General features: G+C 35.6%; 1 protein-coding gene across 9 annotated transcripts in view; it reads left to right on the top strand.

The window, feature by feature from the left end:
• PTPN13 (protein tyrosine phosphatase non-receptor type 13) overlaps positions 1-22,263 on the top strand; it is a 199,399-nt gene that overhangs the window by 147,680 nt on the left and 29,456 nt on the right. For 5 of the 9 annotated variants that reach the window (XM_077765150.1, XM_077765151.1, XM_077765146.1 and 2 more), the window contains 15 exons: positions 3,242-3,331; positions 3,641-3,748; positions 3,919-4,050; positions 7,954-8,417; positions 9,474-9,620; positions 10,840-10,933; positions 11,491-11,576; positions 12,249-12,408; positions 14,403-14,617; positions 14,731-14,829; positions 16,870-17,234; positions 18,357-18,540; positions 20,324-20,482; positions 20,995-21,166; positions 21,268-21,478. In XM_077765150.1, coding sequence (XP_077621276.1) covers positions 3,242-3,331; positions 3,641-3,748; positions 3,919-4,050; positions 7,954-8,417; positions 9,474-9,620; positions 10,840-10,933; positions 11,491-11,576; positions 12,249-12,408; positions 14,403-14,617; positions 14,731-14,829; positions 16,870-17,234; positions 18,357-18,540; positions 20,324-20,482; positions 20,995-21,166; positions 21,268-21,478 — 2,686 coding nt within the window. The remainder of the gene's footprint in view (positions 1-3,241; positions 3,332-3,640; positions 3,749-3,918; positions 4,051-7,953; positions 8,418-9,473; positions 9,621-10,839; positions 10,934-11,490; positions 11,577-12,248; positions 12,409-14,402; positions 14,618-14,730; positions 14,830-16,869; positions 17,235-18,356; positions 18,541-20,323; positions 20,483-20,994; positions 21,167-21,267; positions 21,479-22,263) is intronic. The other 4 variants (XM_077765152.1, XM_077765147.1, XM_077765145.1 and 1 more) reach the window with 2 other exon arrangements.

Below are 22,263 nucleotides of genomic sequence, written 5' to 3'. Positions count from 1 at the left end.
GAGTGGGCTAGTAAAGCCTCCCTTTCCAAAAGAATATTTACCTCTGTCCTTCTCAAATCTTGTACTCTAGCCAAACTGATCAGTGACATTTCTCTGGGACCCTTTCTGCCTTCTTTCTGTCTCAGCTTTTGCTAATTTCTTTTGTTGCTGTATAACCAGCTCCATGATCTACTTATTAAAATCCTACCCCATTTCCTTGAAGTCTTCTTTATTTCTGGCAGGAAGAAGCCTCTCCTGTCTCACAGGCCTGATTCATGCCTTTGTAATGCAGCTATTTCGCTGACAGTGTTAACATTTCCGTGTATCAGTCAGGCTAGATCTTTGCTCTTGTAACCTTATCTGATTCATCTCACATTTTCTGTGCAGCAGATTTCATATATATCATCTTGTTTTATTTTCCTAAATTGCCTATTGAGAGACTTCGACAGGAAAGTTGTTCAGTCAACATTTAAGGATGAAAAATTAATCAAATGAACGATTACTAACATCCCACTGGTGAATCCTTGAATATAGAGAGCTTAATCTGTTGCTTCTAATTATGGAGATAAATACGTAAAAAAAAAAAATTGCACATTTATTCATTTATTGTGTGTGTGTGTGTATTCCATTAATGTTTACCTGGGAAATAACTTTATACACATATACACGTGGTTATTGGCCAAATAAATAATATAAATAACCTATCTTGTTAGTTCATACATTGGAAAAGAAAATGGCATTTTTATTCTTTGAATCAATACCTTTGACTTCTAACAGATACCCCTTAGGAACATTAAGAATATTGATCAGTTTTATAATTGAAGGCAAAAGCAATTTACATAAAGCAAGCGGACTTTGTCTTCACAATGGTGACAAAAGTTTACATTTAATACCTAACCTGACCTTATTCTCTTGTTTATTTTATTTTGTTGGTTTTGTTCTTTCGTAGTTTGTATTTGGTTCTAGTTGAAAATTAGGATACTTGTCTGTTATAGGATAAAAGTATTTTGGATACTTAGATGAAAATATTAAGCTAGGCATTCACTAATTCATGTACTTTATATCATATATATGCATATATATACAAACCTAATATATAAGGCTCTTCGCATCATTGTCCAGGGTCTTTTGGGGGCAGGGACCTTATAAATTAATTAGAAATACTGAATTACTTCTACTCTTATTGTCTATAACTAAGTTTGTAACTAAGTCTTGGTCAAAAAGAAACAATGAAATAGGAACATATATACTACAGAGCACTAGCAAACTTGCATTAATGCTTGGTGTTTAAAGGATAAAGTTAATTTACTCCAGAGAGCAAATGATTGCTGTTACTCCCTATGATTTAAAGTGCTTTATTTCTAGAACATGAAGTATCACATTTGTGTCATTTAAGGATTAATACATGTTGTATAAAAAAACTAATACTTATTTTGTAACGTATTCATACAATCTGAAATCCATAGGTATTCATATGTTGGCAGATCATCTGTAATGTTCAAAAAGCTTCAATGTGTGTAAGAGCCATGCAGAGATGAATTGGAGGGGTTAGTTTACATAAATACCTTTCTGAGTGTGTTGTTTTCATCTATCACCACATCACACACGAACCATTTTGAACTAACAAATTATAACTGGCATTAAAAAGGTGTATTAATTTGCTGGTGCTGCTAAATTGGGACAATTGCTAAATTGGGACAAGGTCCCAAAGACTGGGTGGCTGAAGTAACAGAAATTTATTTCTCACCGGTCTGGAGGCTAGAAGTCTGAGATCAAGGTGTTAGCAGCATTGACTTCTTCTGAGACCTCTCTCTCTCCTTAGCTTGTAGGTGGCCAGCTTCTCCCTGTCTTCACATGAGCTTCCTTCTGAGTGCACACACACGTGCACATGTCTGTATTCAAATTTCCTCTTATAAGGACACCAGTCATACTGAATTAGGACTTGTCCTAAAGGCCTCATGTTAATTATTTCTTAATTTAACAATTATATACTGAGGTTCAAAGACGTAAGAGTTCGACATATAGATTTGGGAGTGGGATAGAGGGATACAATTCAGCCCATAACAGGAAGAGCTGCAGAAAGTGATGTGTGTGTGTATGTTTTCAAATGTTCAGACTGCTAAGTAAATGAAGTAATTTTATTAACGGACAATTAAGTAGCATGTTTATTGTCTTAATTTAGGAGATGTTTGTGAATGATCAACCTACTCAAAAAAAAAAAAAGGCCTCATTGAAGTAAGAAAAAGCATATCCTAGTTCTGATGCAACAGTCCCTCAATTTATTTAACCAGCATTTATCAAGTACTGACTGAAGGCATTTTTGCTGAAAGTGGTATTAACATGTAATGTTGAACAAGTCATGAACTGTTATTCCTCATCTGCAAAACAATGATTTAAAATTTCTTTACCTAATTCAATTCATGAGATTGCTTCATAAATAAGAAAGAAATGAAAATCCTTTGAGAGCATAAATGGGCTAAACAAGTCATTATTAACAGAATTTTTAAAAGCAAATAAAGGGGTGTCTTGGTGACTCCGTTGGTTAAGCTTCTGTCTGACTTCAGCTCAGGTCATGATCTCATGGTTCATGAGTTCAAGCCCCACATCAGATTTTCTGCTCTCAGAGCAGAGCCCACTTCAAATCCTCTGTTCCCCTCTCTGTCTCTCCTCTGCTCGTTCTCTCATTCTCTCTCTCAAAAATAAGTAAACTTTAAAAAAGTAAATCAATTTTCTTCTTCTTGCTGCTTTACCATACAAATTACCATGAGTGTCTTATTCATTATAAATAAAAATGTGAACCACTTATTAGCTGAAAATTCTTACCCTAGTGAACACTGTCAAATGCAGAAAGTCACCTGTGATATACAGAGAAACAGTGTCAGAAAACCTAAGTGTAAGGTTCAGCTCTTGTCTGTGCTAGCTGAGTAAACCTGTTCAAATCATTTAAACCCTGGAGATTCACTTACTTGTTTGTAACTGTAATATACTTATTTCACAGGCAATCATCTATGAGGAATAAATGTGATAATATCAGTGGCATGATAATCACATATTGAACCATGTGGTGGTAGTATCAGTCCTTTCTTTCATAAACTATAAATCACTATCAAAAGATGATGATGTAACATTACTTGAAATATAATATTAAAGTGACCGAGTAATCTATTAAAACTCTCAAATGTTAACATTTAAATTGGAACAAGCAGACAGTCTTAGTGCCTGAGCATGGTATGTTTATGTTAACATTATACTTTTCCAATAGATGTGCTACACAAAAGATGGAGCATGGTATCTTCACCAGAAAGGGAGATCACCTTGGTGAACCTGAAAAAAGATGCAAAGTATGGCTTGGGTAAGTCACTGTGAGATTCTTAAAGGTTTGTAAGAATCATAGAGAAAAGGTCTATAGCAAAGCATTGGCATTGAGCACCGGTTGCCTACCCGTAGACCCTTCACCCCACCCACCTAGTCAGGAAGTGCAGAAGATAAAATGTTCACAAGCAAGTCTTCCGCCAAATTTAACAGCCCTATTTCACATGTGTTACCTATTTATTATATTTGCTATGAGAATCTTTACACTTCTGTGTATTGGACAGACTGATCATTAGTCACTGAAAACACCAGTATCATGAAAATCTTTTTTAAATGTGCCATTTCACAGGATTTCAAATTATTGGTGGGGAGAAGATGGGAAGACTGGATCTAGGTGTATTTATTAGTTCAGTTACCCCTGGAGGACCAGCTGACTTGGATGGATGCTTAAAGCCAGGTACTTTACATATTAGGTAATTTCCTAAGTACTTAACTGACAAGCATGAATTTGCACAGATGATAAAAGTAGAACTTGGGCAAAACAAAAAGAAGGGGGCAGTGACATTTCTAAGATTTAGCATGAATTTCTCTTTATTTTTGAAACTACTGGATTGTCTATTTTTACAGGAGACCGTTTGATATCTGTGAATAGTGTGAGTCTGGAGGGGGTCAGCCACCATGCTGCAATTGAAATTTTGCAAAATGCACCTGAAGATGTGACACTTGTTATCTCTCAGCCAAAAGAAAAGATACCCAAAGGTAATGTTGTAGATGTGAGCTGTTTCATTTTTCACAAGAACTTCAAATCATAGCCAAATAAATTGGATTTAAGTTCCTTATTTCCTTTCTGAAAATTTGGTATATGTAGTTCTGGTTTGTTTTAATATTATGCATTAGTGTAACTTTTCATTCATCACTTCTAATATTTCCTGTCTTGTTCATCTTTAGTAATATATGCAGAAAAATGAATTTGTTGTGCAAAATTGATGTCACTTAAGTAAATGTCTTAGTCCAAATTCGAAATTAAATTCTTTATCATTGTCTAATTCATATAATTGTATAATAGTTATCTATGAAGCCCCACCCTGAACAAGATTATAAAAAATAAAAGGATAAAAACATCAGAAATCTAAAAATAAGACCATGTCATTTTATCTCATAATTCCTGCCATTAGTAAGTTGTGGGAGAAAGGGCACTTGATGAAGATTAGATGACTTGAGTTTGAGCCGTGGTGGTTTTTCTTTCTTTAAGGAGGAGACAGTGATCTTGGCTCTGCCTTGTCTACCTTGCACAGGGTTGCTGGGAGGCTCAAGTGGTGAGGCAGTGTTTGTGAAAGAGGCACACATACTAGTGGCACCTTGGTGGCTCAGTCAGTTAAGCATCTGGCTCTTGATTTTGGCTCAGGTCATGATCTCACAATTTGTGGGTTCAGGCCCCGGGTCGGGCTCTGTGCTGATGGTGCAGAGCCTGCTTGAGATTCTCTCCCTCTCTCTCTCTGTCCTCTCTCTCTCTCAAAATAAATGAAAATAATTTTAAAAGGAAGAAAGAAAAAAGCACACATAGTATTTGCTGGGCAGTGGGAAGGGCTCCAAAGTCTAGGCTCATATTCTGTCTCTGCCCCTTACCACCATGTACCTTGAGTAAATCAGTTGAACGTAGTAAGCCTTACTACACTTATATATCAAATGACGAACAGATAAATGCCTATCTTACAGATTTTGAAAGTTAAATGAGATAATACATTTAAAGAATTAGCATATTGCCTCATACCTATTAGGTACTTAAATGTGAATTTTAGGTGTCCTTATTTCTTTTTAAATTTATTCATTTATTTTGAGAGAGAGAATGCGCATGCACTCATGATTTGGGGAAGAAGAGGGAGAAAGAGAGGAAGAGAGAGCACAGAGGCGGGGCTGGAACTCACAAACCATTAGATCATGACCTGAGCTAAAATCAAGAGTCGATGCTTAACTGACTGAGCCACCCAGGCACACCTAGGTATCCTTATTAATAGTATTTTTCAAAAACATTGAAATGCTCGTTACGTGCAAGTTACCTTCATCCAAAAGATACTGAGAAATATGTAAAAGAATCGTTAAGTATTAGCTAAGAAACAAGGTTAAATAGTGAATTTTAGGCATAATTTCAGACAATTATGATAAAAGAGAAGAAAAACATTTCATATAGTGTGTTATGGCATTAAAATTTCTTATATTTTATACAGATGAGTTATTTTGACTATGGTTTCTTATATTCACTAAATATTTTATATGTATATATAATGTATTGTGTGTATATATATATTAAATATGTACATACGTAAATAATATTTTCAACAGATAGAACAAACACAACAGGTAGAAAACACCATCACTTCCCAAAGGAGCCTTATAATCTAATTGCAGCCTAGTCATCTTAGGTGAAGGAAAATGATTCCATTAGAAAATGTCGTAGCATACTTCTGAGTTTCAAGCAGCCAAAACCAAAAACAAAACAAACATTAGGTTCCTTTACTCACCATGTTTTATCAAAAGAAGCTTATGATTCAGAAGAAACTCATTTTTCTTCTAAATATTTAAAGCTCTAAGAGACTCCCATCTTAATTTTCTTTTCAATAGATATTTTATAGAAAACTCACTCATTTGTTCAACAAATATTTATTTTTTATTTTTTTAATGTTTATTTACTTTTGAGAGACAGAGCGTGAATAGGGGAGGGACAGAGATAGAAGGACACAGAATCCAAAGCAGGTTCCAGGCTCTTGAGTTGTCAAACTCATGAACATGAGATCATGACCTGAGCCAAGGTCGGATGCTTGACCAACTGAGCCATCCAGGCGCCCCTCAAAAAATATTTATTGAATGCCTGTGGTGTACAAGACACAGACACTCTACCCTCATGGGACTTATACTTTATCAGGGGAGACAAATATTGAAATTTTGGGCTAACCAAACAAATAAATGTTTCTTTGTAAGTATGATAAATGTTAGGAAAAAGTCCAAGGTGCCAAGAGAGCATTTAGCAGAAAAACTACCTAATGTAGGGAATCAATAAAGCTTTTTTTCCAGCAGACTTTCCTGTGGTTATTTTATTTTTCACCTACTCATTCTCAATAAAAGTTGAAAGCATAATGTTAAAGTATAGTTCTCTGAAACAGTTTCTTCAAAAAGCTAGATTACTCTTACCATCCTGTGTAGCTATAGTGTAATATAACTTAAAGTAATCTCAAGGAACATAGAACATTACTGCTATGTACCTTAGACTGTCCCTTTCAAGTATCAACCACCATGGAGGAAGTTTTATTTGTCTTTGTGTTTGCTAATTCCTTAAAATTATAGAATACATACTAGTTTGTTAAAGTAAATCCAATTTATACAGAAATCTATGAAGTAAAAGTCTCCTTACCCCATTTTCTAGGGAAATCTGTGATGTCTATGTCCCTTTCTTTATATTATAGATAAGTTATTGAAAAAAAAAAAAAAAGCATGTACACACACACACTTTTTTAACTAAAAATACAATTTTTTATAATTTAAATATCAGTTTGTAACTTATACACTATATTCTGAACATCTGTGAATATATACCTTTTTCATATGGCATTATATTTCATGTCATGGGTATATCAAAATTTAATGTTTTTATATTGTACATCTAAGTTAGCTATAATCCTTTTATAAACGTTGCTTCAACAAATATACTTGTATACACACCGTTGGAAAATGCACATTTTTCTAGAAGTTAGATACCTAGAAGTGGATTGAGTATACACATTTAAATTTTCAACAGAGTGTTATCAGTTTGCCTAAGTTTTATTGATGTGTAGTCAGCCAAGCAAATGTGACAGTGTTCTTCTAACTCCATCAATGGTATAAGAGATTATCAGTCATTCTCATTTTTGTCAGCCACAAACAGGTAGAAAACTGCATTAAATTGCATATCCTTGAGCAACAGTGAGAATGTCATTTTACATATTTATTAATTATTTGTATTTTACTCTGAATTTCCAGTCTACAGGGGCACATGGGTGGCTCAGTTAAGCGTCAGACATTAGTTCAGATCATGATCTCATGCTTCATGGGTTCGTCAGGCTCTGTGCTGACAGCTCAGAGCCTGAAGCCTGCTTCAGATTCTGTGTTTCCCTCTCTCTCTGCCCTCCGCTGCTCACACTCTGTCTCTCTCTGTCTCTCAAAATTTAATAAATGTTTAAAAAAATGAATTTCCAGTCTACATATAATTATTTGGAGTCCAAAAATTGCAGTCTGGAAGAACAATATAAAACAAGTAAATAAACCATTAAATAAGGATTAAAGAGTTTGGGTATATGCATTAATTTTAGTTAGGGAATCAAAAAGGTCTTCACAGAGGAGTCTCATTTGAAGTAGGTCTCGGAGAATGGAAATGAGTAGTTAAGGCAAAGGGGATATGCATTTTTATACGAGATGCAGCAAGAGTGAGCAAAAGAAGGGGCAAAGGAATCTGAAAGCATCTGCTACACTTTTTGGGTCCTTATTTTGGTTCCAGACCCAGGATCAGGTGTTGTGGATATAATATCCTGTGTAAAATCCTCCCACAATCATTAAGAAACATTCTGCAGGTTTCTAAGTCCAGGCATGTGTGTCACTAACCTATTATTCTCCTTGATGGATTTTGACTTATAGTGCCTTCTACTCCTGTGCACATTGCCAATGGCATGAAAAACTGCCTGAAGAAGGCTTCCTACATGCAAGACAGTGCTGTAGATTCTTCTGAGGATCACCACTGGCCACGTGGTGCCCCAAAGCACATCTCAGAGAGCTCTTGCGGGCTGCCTGGGGGCCTGCGCGAAGGAAGCCTGAGTTCTCAGGATTCCAGGACTGAGAGTGCCAGCTTGTCCCAGAGCCAGGTCAATGGTTTCTTTGCCAGCCCTACAGGTGACCGAACCTGGCAGGAATCACAGCACGCCAGCCCTTCCCCTTCTGTGATATCCAAAACCACTGAGAAAAAGAGGGCTTCTGCTGACAGCAACGGAAGCAAGACTAAAAAACCAGGCATTTCTGATGCAACAGATTACTCCGACCGTGGAGATTCAGACATGGATGAAGCTACTTATTCGAGCACTCAGGATCATCAAACATCAAAAAAGGCATAGTTCAATTTAAATCTCTATGGGTTTTTGGAGGGTTTTTTTGTGTTTTTAAACTTAATAAAGCAAACAACAGCAAATATACTACAGAGCAGAATAATCTACTCTAAACTGCTTTTATTGTTCTGGAAAGGAGGAATAGTTTAAATATTATGTTACTAACTGCTACTGCATTTGATGCTAACTTTCAGACAAATTAGCAGCTTTGAATACTAACTCTAAAATGGCTATTATTCTTGGAACTTGCTACCTGATAACAGAAAGGAGTGAATAATCAGGTTATGAGTAAATTTTACAAGTTGTTTATCTATTGCATACTTAAGGTTTCTCTTAGTAAGATAATTTAATATCTGAAAATTCTGTTCTTCAATAGCTCACATGATGATGGGCAGTTGACTTTACTGTTGATAGTCCGAATTCTTCAGAAGTTCTGAATGTATGAAAATAATAATAACAACATACAAAATTGCTCATGTCCTAGAAATGACATAAACTTAAACTCACATTCATAAGCAGATTCAGAAAAGACCCCATAAGCTCTTTGTTCCCTGAGGAACCAACAACATTCCTCACAAGAGGGTAATGCCCTTACAAATAGGGCTTAGCTATTGTTTATACTGGATTTGTAAATATAAGGTAAATAAACATGAAGCCTACTCTTCTTAGAGGTCCAAGTTAAAAGCTGCTGCTTGATATATATTGATTTTTAAAGGAAATAGAAATACTTTCTACATTCAGGACCATAAAAAGCATTGGGCAAGGATTATGCAAAAGCTGGGTTTGAGCTGGGTTCTGAGCTTCCCTCTGCCCTAACTAGCTTTTTGACCTGAAGCAAGCCCTTTAATCTCTAGACCTCAATTTCCTCAACCATAAAATATGAAGGCAGTGGATTAGATGATCTCTAAGATGTCTTCCAGCCCTCCTGATCTTTGAATTTACTCTATTCTTTAATATCTTGATTCTTCTTAATTTTTCCATAAAGCACATATTGACCTTCCAGTAGTAATTCATTCTGACTCTAACAAGAAATCCTTTTGTTTGTTTTTCTTTGTTAAGGAATCCTCCTCCTCAATGAATACATCCAACAAAATGAATTTTAAAACTTTTCCTTCATCACCTCCTAAACCTGGAGATATCTTTGAGGTTGAACTGGCTAAAAATGATAACAGCTTGGGGATAAGTGTCACGGTACTGTTTGACAAGGTTTTCAAATGTTTTCTCTTCTCCATTTCCAGCAGCCTATTGTATGCCAAAATTATAAATTTAATTATTTTGCTTCAAAAGGGAAACCTGTCAAATACTTCCAAAATTAAAAACTGAGTTGTATCTTAAAACTTTTTTTAAAAACACTTTTGTGCGAGGCACTTTCTCCTGTGGTTTAAAAGAAATTAGACTGATTTACCTGCTCAAACCCCTTACATTTCATAATGCTTAATCTGAATACAAAACTTCAAAAATATAAAATTAGTAAGTATGTTTTACATACATTTGACACTTCTGCATGGAAAAAATACAGTTTAACCCACATGATGAGTAAATTCTAATGTATATGCCCTTTCTCTCCATAATATATCTTAATTTGTAAACATGATTAGTATATTAAAATTAGAGGTTCCCAAGGAACATAGGTACTTTTAAGGTAGTTAAAATATGAGCACAGGCTATTTGATGAAAATGTTTGAGACTTATATTAATTCTAACGTGTAACATTATCATTTATGACATTTAAAGGATATTGTCACTTAGGAAAAGCCATTTAGAAACATGGTAGAAATATCACTATTAACATAGTGCTATTAGAAAACCTAATTTTTTAGCACTTTTAAAAATATCATAATCATAATGTCATGATTTAAAAATATCATGCCTCTTGTCCTTAACTTCTTTAGAATTTTATTATCTTCCTGTTGTGAAGGGAAAGAAAAGCTGTATATCCACAAAATATGGAATCTACTCAATACATCTCAACTACATTATAACGAAACTTACCTACCAAAGCCTTTTAAAATGAAAAAAATAAAAGTTTTCCTTGATTTGCAAGTTTCAGTTTAACAGATATGATCTGAAGCAAATTATTCTATTTGCCATTTTTCTGACAGTCATGTTCTACTAATTTTGCATAGATGAATTTTGCTTCCTGCTTGCTCATAACTCATGGTGTAGACTTAAAAAGGGAGAGCATTTCATATAGTCAAGATCTGACATGTTATTTTCTGAATAAAGAGTTTTTCTAAAATGTAACAGCTTTACTTTTGGAAAACTTGGCTAGCAGTATTCTTGGGTTTTGAATTAATTGCATGTGCTGATGTGGGACTGCTGCTTTGGCTGATGGATTAATGCTGTCTAGGCCTCAGATTTGAAAGATGGAGTGCGAAATTTTTCATATTACAAAATGTTATTTTCTTTTTCTTTTTCCATTTAGGGGGGCGTGAATACCAGTGTCAGACATGGTGGCATTTATGTGAAAGCTGTTATTCCCAAGGGAGCAGCCGAGTCCGATGGTAGAATTCACAAAGGTAGAGTGTTTGTGTGTGTATAGGAATTACACATAGGATTACCACTTCAACAAATAAATTAGAAATTAAGAAACTCATAGAGACCTTCAAATATTCATAACATAAAAACATATGCAATTATTTTAAGACTAAAGCATTATAAAAAAACTCCTTGATGTCACTCCAAAACTCTTAACAGTATTTTAGTTCATGTTTTGTACTTTCTGAGAAGCAAATTGTGCTAGAAAATGAGAAAGAAATAGTGCCTTGTAAAACACAGACATCTACATTTTTAATAAAAATTAACTAGGTTAGTGCCCTCCAATCTCTACATTTGTAGTCATTTTATTTAAATTGACTGTATAATATATACAATATTCTAAATTGTATTTAGGATTAGTCATAGAATTTAGAAAGAAAGTAAACACATATTAAACAAACTCTGTGACACAATTTTGTCCAGAATTTATCTGAGTCTGTCCTCAAATTAATACAAAACAAGACCACAAGATACTAGAAAACATATAGAATCTTTATTTTATCATTTGCTTTTTTCAAAACTACTGCCTAATTTATAGGTGATCGTGTTCTTGCTGTTAATGGAGTTAGTCTGGAAGGAGCTACCCATAAGCAAGCTGTGGAAACACTGAGAAATACAGGACAGGTAATAGCTCATTATACCAACCATTTACGATAGCTTAGAAGAACATAATAATTTGTGAATAATATCCATCTCACTAAGGTCTCCAAACTTATTAGTTAAGAAACCAAGCCTGATTCTTGTAAACGTCCTGGTATTTTTTTTCCCCTCAAATTGGGAAACAAGTATTATGACAAGAAGAATTTTACTGAGGAAACTTGGCTTTCTCTATGACATTTAGCCATAATATTACCAGATCTGACAGGACGAAGGGTGGAGATTGCATTTTTTTTTTAATTTTTTGTCAACATCTACAAATATCTAGTGATTTTCACTTATCTAGTCATTTTTCAGCCCAAAGCTAAATTATATTCTAAAGTTTCCCAAATTATTTACAATGGTCTATGTATTATAGTATAGTGGTATTTTTATTCTAGTGCCCAAGTTTCCTATAACATGTTTATGTTATTTCTATAAGAGAAATTTTTCTTAATTATTTTTTACACAGAAAATAAGAAAAACTGTGAAATTTTCAATCCCTTGCTTTGCTTTTCTATGTTTTCCTCCATCTACCTATATGTTGGTGGACCAGGTGGTTACTTTAAATGATTTTATACCTTCAAACATCCAAAGTCCTGAAAACTTAACCTATTTTCTTATAATTCTTCTTAATGAAATGCTATACCATTTGTCCAGGTGGTTCATCTGTTATTAGAAAAGGGACAGTCTTCAGCATCCAAAGAACATGTCCCCATGTCACCACAGTGCACCCTTCCAGATCCAGATGCCCAAGGTCAAGCCCCAGAAAAAATGAAGAAAATGACTCATGTCAAAGACTACAGCTTTGTCACTGAAGGTCAGGCCTTGGGAGACTGTCATCTAACCTTTAACTTATTCTTGACTTTCTCAAAATTTGATTTTTGTATGTTGGATGGTAATTCATGCCTGAGTCTCTCTAATTATTCTTGTCAAGTATAAATAATCTGATGGAGCACTGTACCAATTTTTTAAGGACCTATATTTGCACCTGTTAAAGTCTGAAAGACCTCAGGTAATGAAGTCATGCATGGAACAACTTATGGTCACTTAATAGTGTTTTTGAATAGTTCCAAAATTGAAATGAAATTCTTCAAGGGAAAAAGTAAATAAAAATAATTGTGGAGAATGGCTTCAAACCCATTTGAAACCTTGACCCATTACATTTTCTATATTTTTGTTTAATTCTGTGGACTTGTCAAGCTAACCCTGGGTAGAAATTCACCTTATAATTCCCAGATTCTCATCTTTCTTACAAACTTTTCAAGCTCTTGCACATACTACTACTTGATAGTAAAATAAGAAATTAAGAATGGGGTTGCCTGGGTGGCTCAGTTGGTTAAGCATCCAACTCTTGAACTTAGCTCAAGTCATAATCTTATGGTTTGGGAGTTTGAGCCCTGCATCCGGCTCCACGCTACCAGCAGGGAGGCTGCCAGGGATTCTCTCTCTCTACTTCTCTCTCTGCCCCTCACCCACTCTCACTTTCAAAATACATAAATAAAGTTTTAAAAAAATAAGAAAATTCCTAGCAGTGCTAGGGATACAGGAGTGCTGATGCATAGGGGCACATGTACCCCAATGTTCATAGCAGCACTTTCAACAATAGCCAAATCATGGAAAGAGCCTAAATGTCCATCAATTGATGAATGGATCAAGAAGATGGGGTTTATCTATACAAAGGGGTACTACATGGCAATGAGAAAGAATGAAATCTGACCATTTGTAGCAATGTGGATGGAACTCAAGGGTGTTATGCTAAGTGAAATAAGTCAGGCAGAGAAGGACAAATACCATATGTTTTCACTCATATGTGGATCTTGAGAAACTTAACAGAATACTGTGGGGGAGAGGGAGGGAGACAAACCATAAGAGACTCTTAAATACTAACAACAAACTGAGAGCTGATGGGGTTGGGGGAGAGGTGGAAATGGGTGATGTGAATGAAGGGGGGCACTTGTTGGATGAGCACTGCGTGTTATACAGAAACCAACTTTACAATAAACTATAATAAATAAATAAATAAATAAATAAATAATAAATAAGAAAATTAAAAAGAATGTAGTACTGAGCTTTTCATAAGGCTAAGTGTTCATAATACAAAGTATCCTTTATTCTGAGATCTCCATCAAGCTCATTTTAAGGGGCATAAATGTCCTTTATAAATGATGGTGGTATATAGTTATTGTTTTATCTTTTATTTTAAATCTTTATTTGATTACCAAATGTCAGTACCTCTGAATTAGTCACTAAAATAAGGAGAAAAAATAATCCAGCCTGTATAATTTTATCTGACTATGAAAATAAAATTACTTTACCTTTTTATACTGTCTTGTATTCCGTATTTCTTCCATCATTCCTTCTTTAAATATGTTTTTTCACTCTTATTGTTCTTTCAGCTTCTTTTATAGACCGAAATTTTTTTATTATGCCATTTCAATTTACTAGTTTAAATTATACCTCACTGAAACACTAGAATGTCAGCTTACTTTCCCCTTTCTATAATCGTTGAAAACACATGGGATTAAAACATAATTTTATTTTCAGAACCCTGATATCCAAACTCTTTCTATCAAAAGCTCTTCTGTTCAAGTAGTTTATTCAGCTTAGTTTATTAAGTTTTCTTAATGATAGAGAGTATGAAATAAGATTTGAATAATGAATAAAAGTATATATAGTAAGTGCCTATAAAGCTGTCAATATTCTGAGAAGATGGGCTTTTTAAAATGTGTCTAAAAGTATATACGTTTGTATGCTCATATGTGTACACAGCATAAGAATATTTAATTTTTTATGTCTTTTTTTTTTCTCCAGAGAATACATTTGAGGTAAAATTGTTTAAAAATAGCTCAGGCCTAGGGTTCAGTTTTTCTCGAGAAGACAATCTTATTCCTGAACAAATGAATGCCAGCATAGTAAGAGTTAAGAAGCTCTTTCCTGGACAGCCAGCAGCAGAAAGTGGAAAAATTGAAGTGGGAGATGTTATCTTGAAAGTGAATGGAGCCTCTTTGAAAGGACTGTCTCAGCAGGTAAGCCCCCAGGTGTGAGTATAACACTTAATAATGAGATACATTAGCCTTTCATAATGATTTCATAGTGCTGTCTTAACTCTGTCTTCATTTGTCATTCATGGTGCCCCTAGGAAGTCATCTCTGCTCTCAGGGGAACATCCCCAGAAGTATCCTTGCTTCTCTGTAGACCTCCACCTGGTGTGCTACCGGAAATTGACCCTGCTCTTTTGGTGAGAACTATGGAAAGTAATTCATATTTTTATAGAATAGCAATTGAGTGATTAATTTACCTGTCATGGTTTCATCACTGGTTGATCCTCCCGGGTTTCATCCTACTTTATTCTTTAGCTAGTAGTGTCTTGTGTGTGCCACGTAATCTCTGAGTGCATTCTGCATTTGTAATATAAAGTAATTCAATTCACTTTCTCATCTCTTCTTTCCACTTCTAAAGTTCTAGCATTTTAGGAGTTTGTTTTCTAAGCATAAATAGGAAAAGATATAAAATAATGGTTATAGGAGCACCTGAGTGGATCAGTCGGTTAAGCATCTGACTCATGATTTTGGCTTAGGTCATGATCTCATGGGTTCATGGGTTCATGGGTCCAAGCCCCACGTTGGGCTCTGTGCAGAGCCTGCTTGTGATTCTCTCTCTCCATCTCTCTCTGTCCCTCTCCTGCTCACACTCTCTGCCTCTCTCTCTCAAAATAAATAAATAAACCTAAATTTAGAAAGTAAATAAATTTAAAAATAAAGTAATGGTTAAAAAATCCTTTTGTCCATTTCTCTATTCCACCAAACTGAGAACCATAGTTCTCATTCTGCTTAGTTTAAATAATAAAAAGTATTTGAGCGGCAACAGGGTGGCTCAGATGGTTAGGTGTCCAACTTCAGCTCAGGTCATGATCTTGCAGTTTGTGGGTTCAAACCCAGCATCAGGCTCTGCACTGACAGTGTGAATCCTGCTTGGGATTCTCTCAGAGCAAGCAATATGTTTGTCCATTTCCCTTTCTTATGTCAGGGAATAGCTAAAGGATCCAAAATCTATTTTGATGGTTATTTATAAATTACATGCCAATAGGCAGGAATCCATACATAGATGGATAATAATACTAATATAATAGAAGAAAGACAACTTTTGTCCTGTCTACTTTAAACCATGTTCCATTTCCAATAAACACGACTCATGAGTATGAAAGGCGTCAGTTTCTGGCCCCAGAAACTTTGGCCTTTATGTCGAGTAGAGGGGTTATAGGATATTAATAGGAAAGTATCATTTCTGGAAGGTCTATTATAAGCAGCATTTTATGAGACTACATTGATTTTTGGCACCAGATAGGAAGAACTGAGTAGAACTATCCTCCTAATGAGTATATAAATTGATACAATCTTTCTAGAAAGCAATTTTGAAATATTTTGCAAGGCCTTTAAAGCATCTGATGTGCTGATTATTATATAGGAAATTACAAGGAAATAATGAGAAACTTGGGTGACAATGTACATAGAAAGAAGCCCTAGATTTCTATTATAGTAGAAAGTTAGAAACAACTCTACATTTTGAAAAAAATAAAAGGTATAGCCATCTGTGGAATCATTACATAGTTTTATGCAGTTTTTTTCAAAGCATATTAAAGACCTCAGAAAAAACTTGTGATAGAAACCTAAACTTCAGGGGCGCCTGGGTGGCTCAGTCAGTTGAGCGTCCAACTTCGGCTCAGGTCATGATCTCACAGTTCGTGAGTTCCAGCCCCCCGTCGGGCTCTGTGCTGACAGCTAGCTCAGAAGAACCTGGAGCCTGCTTCAGATTCTGTGTCTCCCTCTCTCTCTGACACTCCCCTGTTCACGCTGTCTGTCTGTCTCTCTCTCAGAAATAAGTTTTAAGAAAACTTTAAAAAAGAAATGTAAATTTCAAAGTATACAAGGGTGCCTGGCTAGCCCAGTCAGTGGAACATGTGAGTCTGTGTGTTTGAGCCCCAAGTTAGGTGTAGTGGCTACTTAAAAATAAAATCTTAAAAAAAAAAAAAAAGTAGGATACAATAAATACTATAATTCTGATATACAGTATAAGTCATAAAATATTAACAGTTGTTATTTTTATATGTTATTTATACATGGTTTTTCTCTGTAATGAGCATAAATTACCTTTATTATCAAAAAAATAATTGCATATCTTAATAGAAAGTCCTGCTGTTAAACCTCTTCCTTTCCCATGAAGTATTCTAACGTTAATATAAGTTGTCACACCCTGATGTCTTTAAATGTGTCCATTACAGACCCCGCTGCACTCTCCAGCACAAGCACTCCCAAACAACAGTAAAGACGCTTCTCAAGCAGCGTGTGCAGAGCATGGCGCCAGCTCAGATGAAAATGAAATGTATGACCAAAGCAAGAAACAATGCACATCCCCATCCAGGAGAGACAGTTACAGTGACAGCAGTGGGAGTGGAGAAGATGACTTAGTAAAAGCTCCAGCAAAGATATCAAATACGAGTTGGAGTTCACCTTTGCATCAGACTCTAAACAACATGGTTTCACAGGCACAAAGCCAACATGAAGCATCTAACAATCAGGAAGATACCATTTGTACCATGTTTTACTATCCTCAGAAAATGTCCAATAAACCAGAACTTGAGGCCAGGTATTGTCACTATTATGTGTAGTGCTCAAAGCAACTGCTTCCTGTTTGTGACAGGAGCAGCAACCTACATTTCTCTAAGAATGAAATAAATCTGTGTGTGAGCTTCACACTAATCAGGCAGATGATGACTGTATTGGATATCCAGTTATTGTGACTGACAGTTTTAGTTAGCAAACCACTAAGCTGTCTAGCCATTCAACCTGAGACTTGCTGCTCTCTTGGGAATATTTACTAGTAATTGGGAAAGTTGTTTGTATGTCACCATCATTCATATTACTTAAAAGAAAGAGAAGAGACCTATTTTGATACTGGTTGGATAGGAGAGTAGGGATTACTAATGTAAAGAGAAGTGATTGGTGGGGAAGAGACAGAATTTGCAAAAGGTAAGCACAGAGGCAAAAAAAGAAAAAGACTACTTCTATACCTCTAACAGTTATTCATACATTTTACCTTTTGGTTACATCTTTGTGTATATCTCAGTGCAATCATATTTGTTCAAGTTCTTTTGGTGTTTTGGGGTTCTTTTCCCCAGTGGATCATCCAAATAACAACAGAAATAGGACTTATATTCTTTTCTTCTTTCTCCTCTTTCTTATTATGGTGAAAGAGAACTCAGCCTTGAATTAACAACTCAGAATCAAAAGTCTGTTTATTTAACCTATCTTATCTTACTAATTTATGCAGTTTGAAGAGCTTCAAAATAGAATCTGGACTGGGGCACCTGGGTGGCTAAGTCAGTTAAGCTTACAACTTTGGCTCAGGTCATGATCTCATGGTTCTTGAGTTTGAACCCTTTGTTGGACTCTGTATGCTTTGGATTTTGTGTCTCCCTCTTTCCCTGCTCTTCCCCTCTTGCACTCCCTCTCTCTTTCTCTCTCTCTCCCTCTTTCTCAAAAATAAATAAACATCAAAAAAAAATGGAAAGTGGACAGGAAATAAAAATTGGTATTGTTCACATATAGCAGGCATGAAATAAATTCATAGTCCAGAGTCAGTCAAAAACTAGCTAGGAATGCAGTCATAAGCAGACTTGAATATGTGTTAAGCACTTTCTGTGGCACAAACTTACTGTATTGGCATTGAAATGTATTTGAAAATAGTCTTGCTTCTTTGTCTCTGTAGTAATCCTCCTTCTCCTCTACCACTGGACATGACTCTTGGGCAGAGCTATCAACTCCAATCAGAATCTGCTTCCACTAATTCAATGGATAAATATCATACACATCACATTTCTGAACCAACTAGACAAGAAAGTTTGACGTCTTTGAAAAATGACTTGGAAAACCACCTCGAAGACTTTGAGCTGGTGAGTTGTTTCCTCTGTATTAAGAAAATTCTGGGGCACCTGGATGTCTCAGTTGGTTAAGCGTCCGACTCTTGACTTCAGCTCATGTCATGAGTTTGAGCCCTGTGAAAATTTCTGCACTGACTATATACAGAGCCTGTGTGGGATTCTGTGTGTCTGCCCTTCCTCCATTTGCACGCTCACACATGCATACTCTCTCTCTTTCTCTCTCTCTCAAAATAAATAAACTTAAAAAATATACATATTTTGTCAATTAAGATGTAGTTACACAAAGCTTTCCTTTAGAGAAAAGGCTGTCTTTTAGAGTAGGTTCCTATCCATGTCCAATAAGTAGAGAACATATCTGGTGTGTTTCTCTGCTGAGAATCAGGGGAAAAGGCAAAAAGACATGGATATAAATCCTGATGCTACCCCTGACTTACTGTGATTTGGTAGATGCCTGTGGAATTACTTCATTCTTCTGAGCCTTAGTAGTTCTGGCTATAAAACAGGGCTAGTAATCTCCTAGGACTGTGGTGAGGATTAAAAGAAATATAGGTAGAGCACCTAATACAACATCTGCTATTTCCCAAGTCCTGATGAGTTGCCTATTTAGTTTTTAATCAATTATGAATGTAATATTTTCTCTGCCACATGTTTTTGTATGTGCCCAAATGGAATCCTTTACATTGTACAAATAGCCTTAGAACTTCTGAATCTTTAAATTCAGTTTGGAAGCCAAATTTCCAGGAATAATATCCTTTACATTGATTGAAATCAGCCTTTTTCAATATTGTTTTTATTATCCAAGTAATAAATATTTATCATTGGAAAATTAAAAACAAAAAGATTCTAAAAATATGAAAACCACTGGTAATCTCACCACCAAAAAATCATAAACATTTTGGAGTTAATCTCTTCAGATACTTGGTTTGCCTAGAAGAGTGTATGTGTGTGTGTGTGTGTGTGTGTGTGTGTGTGTGTGTAACATGTACATCTTCAGTTTCATTCTCAACAGTAGAAAATAATCTTTTCTCAGAAAAATGAAAATCTTTGAAAGATTTCCTTTAGACATGTGTCATCATCCCTGTAAGCTATAAGCATCCTTCATATCTCATTCAAAATCTTTTTTTTTTTTTTTAATTTGAGAGAGAGAGCATAAGCATGGGAGAGAGGCAGAAGAGGGAGAGAGAGAATCACAAGCAGTTTCCATAGTCAGCATGGAGCCCAACACGGGGTTCAATTCCATGACCCTGGAAACATGACCTGAGCCAAAATCAAGAGCCAGATGCTCAACCAACTGAGCTATCCAGGCACTTCTCAGTCAAAATCTTTTAAAAAAAAAAATTTTTTTTACAACTGAATGAAGTTGTAATATCTAATCACCTAAAGGCATCATCTTTATACAAGAAACCCTTTTCTTTTGTGGCTCTGGGTCATCTGCCTTAATTGTTCAGAAATAGATGAAGAATTTTTCTAAACCTTCCCCTCAAAATATATATCAAAGGTTCATCAAACTATACCCATTCATGTGTCCTTGTTTATCTTGAAAACACAAAACTTGAAACAAGAGTAAGTTTTGCCTCAATGTCTTTAGACAAACACATAGTATTGTTTCTAAACCCAACTCTTAGATGGAGGTACATTTTATCTGGAATTGGATAGACCTAGCTTCACTTGGCTAAGATCAGTAATCTTTTAAGGTTTGATTTCCTCTTCTGTGATTCAATAGAAATAATAGTCATCTCTGTTTATCGATGGGCAAAAATAGACAACCTGAAGAGTCACTGTTTTCTTCCCCTAGGAAGTAGAACTCCTCATTACCCTAATTAAATCAGAAAAAGGAAGCCTGGGCTTTACAGTAACCAAAGGCAATCAGAGTATTGGTTGTTATGTTCATGATGTCATTCAAGATCCAGCCAAAAGTGATGGAAGACTAAGACCTGGGGATCGGCTCATAAAGGTGAGACAGTAAAGAATGGATTTGTGCAATGTGGCCAAAGACCAAGCTAGGGCTGGAGAAGGAAGAATAAGAAGGTTGAGTTAATATAACACTCCATTTCTTTGTATGGTTTATGTTTTCCTTCTCCACATCTTAAAAATAAAGGCCTTTACATAGTTAACAGTTTAGGGAATGCTTAAAGTTCCCTTTTTAATTTGCAAGTCCCTCTAATATTACTTAAAGCATTAAATAAGCTGTCTTGAGTCTTAGGGACAGAAAGTTTTTAAATTACCATGAGGATAAATTTCCTATACTGGCAAAATAATGATGCATTTGTTAGGTATTCTACATTATTATTTCACATGTAATTACTTGATCATTGTACTTATGATTTCCACAGTAAAGTGAATTAGCAATAAATTAGAGACCACTCTCTCGCTGGCTAATGTAGAGCTAGGGAGATTGCTATATTTTCATGGCAACTTCTCTTTCCAAAAGTGTAATCTTTTTTTGCCTCTTTTTCATTTTTGTAGGTTAATGACACAGATGTGACAAACATGACTCACACAGATGCAGTGAATCTGCTCCGAGCTGCACCCAAGACAGTCAGATTAGTTCTAGGACGAGTTCTAGAATTACCCAGGATGCCAGTGCTGCCTCATTTGCTACCTGATATTATATTAACAGGCAACAAAGAGGAGTTGGGTAATGCACATTCAGGCTTTGTGCACTGTGATTTTTGTTGGCTAGATTAAAAGTAAGTACTCTTAAGACTAAAGAAAACCAATATTTTCTATTCCCTGAAGGTTTTTCCTTATCTGGAGGTCATGACAGCCTTCATCAAGTGGTATATATTAGTGATATCAATCCGAGGTCAGTTGCAGCCATTGAAGGTAATCTCCAGCTATTGGACATCATCCACTATGTGAATGGAATCAGCACACAAGGAATGACTTTGGAAGAAGCTGAGAGAGCCTTAGACATGTCCCTTCCTTCAGTGGTGCTGAAAGCAACAAGGTACTCTCCAATTACTTGTGGGTTTTGTGCTTTTGGACATGTTTCAGGCTTTTAACCACCCTTACATTATCTTAAAAAGATATTCCTGAATTAGCAACTCACAACTAAACTGGCAGATATTTAGAAAGCTAGAACAGACTTCTTAATAGGAGATTCCAAGAGCACTCTAAGTGGATTAGTGTTTGGATACATGTTTGCAGTTAATAATAGGGTGGTTACTGCATTTGTCAGGATGTTTTCAATTGCAAGTAAAAGAAAATACAACTCAACTTGGTTTAAACAATAAAGGGAATTTACTTGTTTATAGGATTTTAAAAGTGCAGAGATGAGGTGCAGTGGTCATCAGGTGAAATTTGATGCAGGCTCTGGCTCCATTTTTTGCTGTTTTCAGTTATTCTCTCTTCTGTGTATGTGTTTCCTTCATGATTAAGTGGCTGTGTCAGTTCCTGCATATGCACCATCCAGAGCAATCTTCTAACAATTCTCACCAATAACCACAGTAAAGGAAGGACTGTCTGCTGATTGCCTTAGACCCAAATTAAGGCCATTCCCTGAATTGAGCCAAAGGGATAAAAATATATTGATTGGCCTAGGCCAGTCCTGGCCCATTCCCAGAGCTGAGACAGTTAGTTCTACCCAAACCTCATGTCTACAGCCAATGAGGCATAGAATCCTCACTTTCACCATAACCTCATAACAATTTCACATTATGAGAAATGCTAATGGCAGCTTTTCTTTCACTTTATAATAGAAATAAGTTGAAAAAACTGTATGCTTTAGTTTCA

The sequence above is a fragment of the Crocuta crocuta genome, unplaced genomic scaffold, assembly GCF_008692635.1.
Source record: "Crocuta crocuta isolate KB4526 unplaced genomic scaffold, BGI_CrCroc_1.0 scaffold134, whole genome shotgun sequence".
In the NCBI taxonomy this organism is placed as follows: domain Eukaryota; kingdom Metazoa; phylum Chordata; class Mammalia; order Carnivora; family Hyaenidae; genus Crocuta; species Crocuta crocuta.
This window is presented reverse-complemented; position numbering and strand designations above follow the sequence as displayed.